Source organism: Lygodium microphyllum, chromosome 7 (assembly GCF_053477565.2).
Source record: "Lygodium microphyllum isolate KBCC chromosome 7, Lygodium_microphyllum_v1.1.10, whole genome shotgun sequence".
Taxonomy (NCBI): domain Eukaryota; kingdom Viridiplantae; phylum Streptophyta; class Polypodiopsida; order Schizaeales; family Lygodiaceae; genus Lygodium; species Lygodium microphyllum.
The window spans coordinates 138,033,224-138,043,313 of NC_141141.1; the positions used below are offsets into that span (position 1 = coordinate 138,033,224).

General features: G+C 42.1%; 1 protein-coding gene across 1 annotated transcript; it reads right to left on the reverse strand.

Annotated features, from left to right (window-relative positions):
• Positions 1-1,591: 1,591 nt before the first annotated feature.
• LOC148034015 (uncharacterized) lies at positions 1,592-3,284 on the reverse strand. The gene is made up of 2 exons (XM_087682413.1): positions 3,003-3,284; positions 1,592-2,875 (listed from the first exon to the last, which is right to left on the reverse strand). The coding sequence occupies exons 1-2, from the start codon at positions 3,259-3,261 to the stop codon at positions 2,550-2,552; spliced, it is 585 nt and encodes a 194-aa protein (XP_087538539.1). The 5' UTR covers positions 3,262-3,284; the 3' UTR covers positions 1,592-2,549.
• Between the last annotated feature and the right edge of the window lie 6,806 nt (positions 3,285-10,090).

The following is a 10,090-nucleotide window of genomic DNA, read 5'->3' on the forward strand; positions in this document are numbered from 1 at the left end:
TTCTCTCTTACTCTCTCGTTTCCTCTCCTAAACAAGCAAAAAAGAAAGTGATTTAAACATTAAACAAGCAAAAGGGAGAGGGGGAGGGAGAATGCACTCTCCCTCTCTCCCTCTCCCTCTCTTTCTCTCCCTCTCTCTCCCTCTCCCTCTCATTCTCTTTCATTTTCTCTCCTAAACAAGCAAAAGAGAACGATTTAAACCTTGAACAAGCAAAAGAAAGAGAGAGGGAGACTCACCAATGAGATATGGCGAGCGTGGGGCGGCTTCTCTTTGCGATGAAGGCTCCTCCTCTCCTTCGCGAACAACCGCGGTGGTGGCGGCGGCAGCGGCGGCAGCAAGTCTTCTTCCTCTTCTTCTCTCACAAAGCCTTCGCTCTCTCCCTCGCTCTCACTCTCAAAAGTCGAAGCAAAAGAAATGAAAACCGCGCTCGGGTTTCGGCTGCATTTTTTTCCCTGCGGCGTCGCTATAGCGACGCAAATAGCGACGCCGATATCCGCCATTGCTAATCGGCTTCGCTAATTGCCCAATTCCTTGTAGTGAATATGAATAGCTTTAGACCAAAAATATTTTGGCAAATTCTTTTCAGTAATCAATGCCCTTGTAACTTTTGCAATATGAAAATTTTTATTTTTTGCAACCCCATTTTTCTATGGGGTACACCTACAAGTAAATTATCTCTTTATCCCATGAGACCTCAAAAAACCATTGAACTTGTTGGAGAGGTACTCTCCCCCTCCATCTAACCTCAAGCACTTAACTTTCAAGCTAGTTTTTGTTTTAATAGTGGCCTCGAATGTTTTGAAGTGCTCAAATATATCACTCTTTTTTTTCATGAAATATGTTTCATGAATGTCATGTTGTCATATTACTAGAGCCATGATCTAAGATGTGAGATATAATTTGGAGCTAATGATATCAACAACATGTTTTAGTATAGTGCGCAAAATGAGAGGCAAATAGTGTGGTTGGAATTCCTTCAAATTGAAACTCAGAGACTATGACCTACTAAAACCAATCAAAGGACGATAAAGTGTCTATCCCTGAAGTTGAGATTGAATGGTGTGCTAAAAGTAACCACTTGCTTACTTGTTTTCCAGTAATACTCCAATTGTGGTTACTTCTAAGGTGACAATTTGCTCGGGGGGTTCACTATATATATATTCTCTATATAACGTGCGTTCATGGCTTATTTATAAATATCTTTATCTTTGAATTTTTCTTGAATAAAACACAACCCTTTTCTATTCAATCTGTAAGTAATCCCTTTATATTGCACCCTTCTGTATGTAAATAATGTATAAAAATGGTGTTTTAAAAACCCCTTATTTTGAACTCACGTTATATATATATATATTCATGAGTGACCCCCCCGCCCCCCTCCCCTCCCTCGACCGAAAAAATTTGTTAATTCTAAAATTGACATTGATGTGACTTGAATTTCCATCGATATTTGACATGACCATAGCTACAACTAACTTGTAAAGTATTCCACTTTTACTAGTTAAGATTTTTCTCGATACTTTGATAATTATCTAGAAAATTTCTCTCTTTTTTTAAACTAATGGCAAAGTTTTTAAAGTCCCTTGTGGGCTGTGAACATATGGTCCATAAATACATGGCTTTCAATCAAATGAAATTGTTATAGCACGAATGCTAAACAACAATGGTTTAGTACCATAGGAAAGGTGTTACCTTGAACTATTCTTTTAGTTTTAACATTTCAAAAGTAGTCATTGAGTTGCGTTTTAGAGTACACGAAATTGTTCACATAATCCGCGAAGCATATAAGGTAACTTAAAGAGTCACATGCCGGCGGCTGAGGATAAATATCAGTATGGGCCCTTCCACAGGCCCATACTTTTCCATCCGTATGACCGGAAGCGCCGGTTTTAGGCGCGTGTGCCTCTTTTTTCACCATTAAAGGATTTAATAAATTTAAAAACTCATACTACCAACAAATGTACGCGCGCCCAGAGTGATAGAGCTCCTGAGAGCTTGCGCGAGGGTGGGAGTTCAAAGCCCGCCATGTGCAGCGGGCGATCAGACCAAACCCCCTTTTAAGGGCCTTTTATATTTTAATTAATTTCCACCGAATGACTGGGTGAACCCTTTCGCGGTGGTGGGGGCCATGCCGAAATCTATCCTCAGCGCATGCTGGCCGTGTCCTTGTGCTTCTAGTGCCTCCATAGACTGTGTACGGCTTGTAGGAGCAACAGGATTTTAAAAGAAGTACTTGCACATGCAAAAACCTCGCAACCAGCAGCTCGAGGGGCAAAGCAACTACGAATGAAACCATGTGAAGTCTCCTCATCGTGTATACTTATCGACAGATTAGCAACGCCCATATTAATCAAAGATGAGCAAGGTCTCTGAGTGTATACATGCTTCCCACCTTTGACCGTAGCGATGGTTTCACGACCACCATCTCCAGCTCCAATTATGAACCCATATCATGGTCACGATTAGCATGATCGTGGTCATATTGAGCTTATAATTGACCATTTTCATGTACCTGGTTATGATCATTGTCATGTCATGATCACCGTCGACTATGTATGTGTACCATGAACAATATGATGGCGATCGTGATCCTCAGGAACGCCGAAGATGTGATCAGGGAAGTTGAGCTTGGCTCTGACATGCTTAAACTCGAAGGCTTTCCTGTCGTAAGCTCGGGCAGCCTCGACGGCACTGTCGAAGGTACCCAGCCACACCCTCGCCCGCCGCTTCGGATCTCGGATCTCAGCCGCCCATTTGCCCCTCGGCCGCCGTCTCACGCCGCGCAGTCTGACTTTGGCGCCGCCACCCAGATGGGCAGTACAGTCATACAGTGAACACGCATCCTTGATCTGAGCTTCGAGCTCCGGCATAGTAGCTGATCAGTGATGGCAAGGGCTGATCGTTTGTTTGCGTTTCCAATTAATTATAAATACGACAGCAAAGGAACGCATATGATGCAATGGGAATACAGGACGCATCGTGAGTAGATAAAAGCGTGTTACCCTGTGTAAGTAGGGAAGCATCGATGGCCATGGCTGGGTCGAAACCAGGCAAGGGTGCGGCTGGTGCAGCTGACGTCGGCGTGCGATCATGAGTAGCGAGTGAGGGAGCGAAGCTGCAGCTAGCTGTAGTGGGGCGCATGGAGCTCATGAGGCTCGCACCCTGGACTGTTGAAACATCAACGGCTTCGCCTGAGCCGCTAAGGACATGGAGCAGAGCGCCGACAATCTGTCTCATTTCCTCGTAGGGCTGCAGCCGCATCCTCTCACACTCACATGACACAGAGAGATTCAGATTTGCAAAGCCTTGCACATGCAGGTTTATTTTTGAAGGGGTTTTTCAATAATTAAAGTTGCCGTGGACTCCAAGAAAGGAATAAGTTCCTTGCACGTGGGAGACAGCTGCGCAGGCTGGAGCTCCGAGGATCACCACACACCGACCACATTTTCCTCGGGCTCCGTAAGAAAGGTTCCGATCCCGTGAATGATGAATATCTCAACGTTGAGCTTTCTTTCATACTTCATCGTATTTGTCAGTTTTTCATCAACATGATACGCTCATTTTGCATGTCAATATATATACTTCTTGGAGCATCGAGAACCATACTTAGGGAGCCAAGTGCTTTTCACGACCCATGGACTGTATGTATACTGATTTCAGGATACCAAGCACAAGAGGATTGGAAACCCTCTCATTCGTCAATTTTAAGCTACTGCAAGGATGTGTGTTATGAACTCACAAATGTATTGAAGTTCTCGGAATAACTCAAACTAGACCTCGAAAAGGAATCTAGAATCTAAAACTCCTTGAACCAATATGCAATTTCTACAAGTGAGCATGAAAGAGAGAGCAAGTTATAGAGCTACATTGCTCCTATATTGTTTTAAGGAAATAGGCTTGTTGATGGGGCAAGAGATGCATGTTTTGAACTAAAACAAAAAGTTATGAACACATCTATCTAGGTGTCTATATGTGTGTCTTGAGACATGCATATATCATTGCATTGTCATCTTGCAAATAAGCCATGATTTTAACCATTGCCGCACCCACACAATCATAACTATACTCATAATTACACTTGTAACTTGCCTATAGACATTGTTTCCAATATTTAGAAAAAGTAAGGAATCGACATTAGATCCTAGATCTTTCTCATGTCTGGTGGCTTCTAGTGTGAGATTTTGAGCAACATGCTTAGAGATGAAAGCATAACATAAGGTTAATGCTTCCTTGTTGATCTTCACATATTCTTGTTGTACTCCACCTCATACTGTAAACATCTCCACTCAATGGTTTGTGAATTGAAAAGGCTTGAACAAAGCTATCAAGCTATTCTAGATCTAGAACAAGATACTCTCTACTAAAAGAGACCCTCCCATGCTCCATAGACGCGCTTATAGACGCAATATTTGAACTGTGTTTAAAAATATCGGGCACGTTTATTTCCGCGTCTACTTCCACGTCTAAAGTTTCGTGTCTACAAGCGTACTTATAGGGAAAATTACACGCGCATATAGACGCGCCTATTGATGTGCTCCGTAAATATATAATCATATTTATAAAAAATTAGATATATTCATATTCTGCGTCTATACACGCATGTAACTGTGCGTCTAAAAAGGTGTGTACTCTGCAATTTTTTGACGATAATAGACGTGCATTTTTCTTGTAATTTAGACGCGCGGATAGACGCTGTCATATTACTGCTGCACATCCCAGGTGTGGAATCCACCAAAAAGTTGTGTGTGACATTTGTTACTTTGTACATACTTAGTCGTTGTGTTTTCATTTTTGTTCTGCGTGGGCAATATAGTGGAGAGGGGTTTGGAGCAAGAGGAACTTATCTGTAATGCTCTAGTTGACATGTATGCAAAATCTAGCATGCTTGGAAAAGCCCAAGAAGTATTTGACAATATCTCAGCTCGAGATGTCATATCATGGAGTGCGTTGATTACAGGTTATGTTCAACATGGATATGATGAGCAAGCAATGATGTGTTTTGTACAGATGCAGCTTGAAGGCATGTCTCCAAATGCTGTTACATTTGTTTGTAGCTTGAAAGCCTATATTAGCATAGGATCCATGAATGCAGGCAAACAATTATATATGGAGGTTGTGAAGAGAGGTTTGGAGGTGAATATATTTGTGGGAAGCATAGTGGTAGATATGTTTGGGAAGTTTGGCTCAGTTTTAGAAGCACAGGAAACACTTGAATAACTACACGGTAAAGATATAGTGCCATGGAATGCCATGATAACTTGCTACATTGATAATGGCTATGGCAATGAAGCATTAGCTTGTTTTGAACAGATGCAGCTCAGAGGTATTTCTCCCAATTCTGTCACATGTATCTGCAGCTTGAAAGCCTGTGGTATGGTAAGAGCAATAGAAAGAGGCCAGCAATTATTCAATTGTTTCATTATACATGGCTTAGAGATCAGCCCCTGTATTGGAGGTGCTGCAATAGATATGTTCTACAAATGTGGCTTACTAGCAGGAGCACATGAGGTGCTTAACAAGCTGCCAATTCGAGATGTGGTTGTGTGGAGTGTGTTGATTGCAGGGTACACTGAATATGGACTTGCTAGTGAAGCACTGCACTGTTTCAAATTAATTCGGGTGGAAGGAATTTATGGAGAAGCTATCATGTATGTGTATGCCATAAAAGCTTAAGAGACCAGAGAGGCTCTTTTTAGCGGATGATGTTGCTTTCGACCTGCTTTTTTGGATTCGGGTGGAGGAGAGCGATCAAGAAGAGAGAGGAGCTTTACCAGTGTCGTATTGCTATGCATCCGAGGTGTGGAATCCACCCAAAATTTTTGTGTGTGGGAGTTGATTTTTTGTACATACTTAGTTGTTATGTTTGCATCTTTATTCTGCTTGGTGGAGGCTTAGAGTTAGCCATGTCCTGCCATGGGTGAATTGTAGCTCCCAAGTCACAGCTTGCCTTGCCTGAACTTCAACTTGGGGTCATTCCAGGTGCTGGAGGCACTCAACGTCTACCTCGATTAGTTGGTTTGTCAAAAGCCATGGATATGATCCTGACATCAAAGTCTATCTCTGTTGAAGAGGCTCTTGAATTGGGCCTTATCGATGCCATTGTGCCATCAGAAGAGCTCCTTGACTACGCCAAAAAGTGGGCTTTAGATATTGCAAATTTTCGCAGGGAATGGAGTATTTCTCTTCATAGAACTGAAAAACTAGAGCCCTTTGGTGAGGCACGACAAACTTTGAAGCTTATAAGACAGCACCCTTTAATTTGCTTAGATGCTATTAAAAAAGGACTATTTTTTAAAAGAGGACAAAGGGGGGCGTGAGAAAGAAAAAGCAAGGGGATGACTATTTTCAAATGGGGCTTTTTGGAGGGAGCAAAAAAAGTTATGGCGCCCTGTGAGCGTTGGAAATTGGGAGAGTACGTGCACTGCACAGCGATCATGCCAGAAGGATGGGGGGGAGCTGGTCCATCGCCAGGGGCCACCTTGGAGTCTTCTGCTAGCAGTCATCTATGAAGAGCCCGAGAACGGTAGATCTTGTGTTCAGTCCAAGAGTGCTTCTAAGGACACAAGCTTCTATTGCTAGGTATAGAGGAGGCACACCGTATAGTGACAGTAGCAAACATGAAGAAGAAATCAGTCGACTGATATAGCAGCACAAAGGCCCATGCGCTGTAGTGAGGATCAAAAGAGCTGTATAAGGAGGCAATCCTGGATCAACAAAGCTTGTCACCTTCTCGGCGAGCACGGATTTGCTCTGCTTTTCCTATGAGAGCTCTTTCTGAGGCGCAATGAACTTCTGCAACCCTTCCTAATGCAAGGCCTCTCTCCGTCATCGTCAAAGTCGCGGTGGAAGGTGGCGTGGGCCTATAAGCTACTGACAGCCTTTACAATATCGAGGGAGCTACGGATTTTAAAAAAAAAAGGAATTTCGCCAAACGAGAAGCTCTACTGAAAAACCAGTAACGAACATTGAAGATGATGCGGCTGCTGCAACGAGGATGATTGACAATAAAAAAATTCAGAGAATGACAGAGGTCTGGGAGAATTTCAAACGATGAAGCGAATTGGATCTTTTTTTTTTCTTCCACCACACACGGATGTAAAGAAGTGAACTGAGGCTGATGCTAAATCTAAATACCTATCTGGTCTTGGTATTACTCGATAGCGTCAAGCTATTGTTGATGGCTTAAAAGAAAATGTTCTTGCCTTCTCTGAAAACGTGCCTGGCATTATAGCAAAGGACGTAATGGACTGATTCAAGGTCAAGCTGGTGCTTCATTAATCTAAAAAACAGGATGGCTGTATATGTTATCCTCTTACTGGCATCTATGAAAACAGTTCTATGGTCCAGCAGGCCAGTTCCTATCGAATTATGATTAATCAAGTTCCTTAGGAAACAGTGAGTCAAGCCCTATGTATGGCTCAAGTGAATATGACTACTCCTCGGTACTACAGGGAGGAGGGGATTATGTATCTAGTGCAGGAGAGGTGAGAGGAAGTTCATATTCCTCATTAATGTATTGGGACTGCTCAAGTTCTGGCTATGGACTTCCTGGCAGTGGTTCTGGATCATATTATTGAGTTTTAATGGCATTGAAAATTCTTGTTGCAACATGTATCTGCTGTAGACAAAAAGGATGGTTTCTGATTCATATAACTAAATTTGTCCTTGGCTTGTCAGAAAATTCCGTGCTGATCACTGCATACATACGATTTTTGTCAAAAGGTTTTGGTCTAGGAGGCTCAGGAAATACAGGAAAGGAATAAGATGTATACAGTGACTGCCAACACATAGGAGGCAATTTTCCACCTGGTAGAGATACTCTTGTATGCATCCTTTCTGTTTACATCACCAAGTGAGAACTTGCAAGAGGGAGTTTTACCCAACAAAGCCATCTTCAGTGAACAGTTGGTTTCTAAAAGTTGTATCTTCCCAACTGATCATCATCACAGGAGACAATTGCAGTCATATCAAGTTTGGAACTGAAACTAAGTATTGCTGAGGCATGATTGTTAAAAAAATATTCTTTTGCTCAATGCACATTATGCTGGAATTACTGTTGCAGATTCGACTTCATTCATTTGCTTGATCTTCCATCTTGAAATTTAACAAGGTCTTCTGGAGACATGACTTTGCTTTCGACAACCCTTCGACACCGGCCTGGGGGAAGAAAAAGAAACGAAGGGGAAAACGTGGGGAAGACAAAGTCCAAGAACAAGATCAAGAGAGGAAGACGAACCCTGGGGTGGGGTGCTTGTGTTTTCACTGTGTATAAGCTCAACTCTGGTGATGCCTTGTTGCCTATTGTAATCTTCTTTGTGTTAGCTGGATTATTGAGAGGCACAGTCAGTTGTATCTCTTCACATCTTACTGGTATAATGTATTAGCTGGACTAATGGTTACTCCTTGTACTCATCTATCTTACTCATTAATTGAGTAAGTCTTCTGGTGTTTCGCCTTCATTACTGTCTTAGATTGTGTTGTGTGTTCAAGGCATCAGAGGATCGCTGATTCCTCTCTGTTCAGTCTCCTCTTGGACTTGATCTCAGAAGGTCCAGCAGCAAAGAGAGAAGCCTCTAACAATAAGCGAGATCTTCGATGGCTACGAGAGGTAGTATTGCTAGCTCTCCACTAATCTTTCGAGAATGTGTGTCTCCTTGGCGGCTCTTACCGGAGAACAAAAGAAACAAAAACTTACAAAGTTGAATGCAGGATTGGAGGAAGCAGAATCTCTGATCTGCAGGATGGACTTGGAAGCCAGAAGTCTGAGCCAAACCAAAAGTCTGCCCTTTTTGCGAAGCTCAGAGAGTACAAGTCAGACTTAAACAATGTGAAAAAGGAAGTGAAGAAATCAGTATCCACAAATAGCTACTCTGCTTCTCGAGATGAATTGTTGGAGGCAGGACTTGCTGACACCGCTGCAGCTTCCATGGACCAACGACAAAGATTGCTGGAATCAACTGCTCGGAAAGCTAATCCAAGAAAAATCTCTCACAAGGGAAATAACTTTGCAACAAACATCATATATCTCTGTCATTACTGCTCTTTCAAAAATCAGAAGCCAGGAACTCCAAAAGCTTATGTGAAAACAAAGCTGAGTGAAGCTGCTGCTCGAAAAGAAAAACTTTCAGAGATTGGCTGAGGTCTTGAATCCTGCATACCTGAAAACTTTAGAGTCACAGGTGATAGCATTGTCTGGGAAAGTCCAGGCAGCAATAGGAAGAGGTAAAACGGAAGGGGTGGTTATCACTAAAACAGCTGGTAGCAATATCAAGTGATAGGTCTGTTCATGTCTATAATCTTTAGAAATCATTAGATACTGAATCAAGTGTAGCCCTTGAGCTACAGACTACTTTAGAACTCCTTGAATGTTGCAGTAGCATGTGATTGCACATCAGAATTTGGAAGCTCCATATAGCCAAAGAATTTCCTCAGATTATTTGACTCTAAGATATACTTTGATGTACTTTGATGTCTTATGCACGATGCTTTGCCCTGGAGCTTGAGCGTACACCCACAACCATAAAACAAAGCCGTCCAAAACTTGTTGCTGTGTGGAAAATTGGACAATAGGATTATTCACAAGATGGATCTTCTATCTTGAAATTCGTCAAGGTCCTCTATGGACGTGACTTTGCTTTCGAAAACCCTTCGATATCTTTGGTGAACCTGATGTGAAAGCGTCGCATTTAAATTTCAGGATGGGAGATACTTCAGCATCCATTTCAGCCTCTTCTACGATTCTTGCTTTGTCCTCTACTTCAGCTTCATCATCCACTTCTGCTTCAAGTACTTCTACAGATGATTTAAAGCAGATTTTGCAGAATATGTCTATGTATATGCAGCTTCAAAATCAGCAGACACAATTGTATATGCAGCAGCAGCAGCAGTTGCATCAACAACAGTTGTCTCAGCAAAGGCAAATATATTCGAAGCAAGAGAATCCAATTAGTGCGACTAAGGCGATTGAAGCAATTGAGAATGAAAATAAGCTATTTGATAGCCGTAATGTATCGGCTTATTTGAAGACGTATGAGATTAAGATGGGATTTTTTGGAGTACTAACAGGACTTATGAGTAAATATTTTATTCG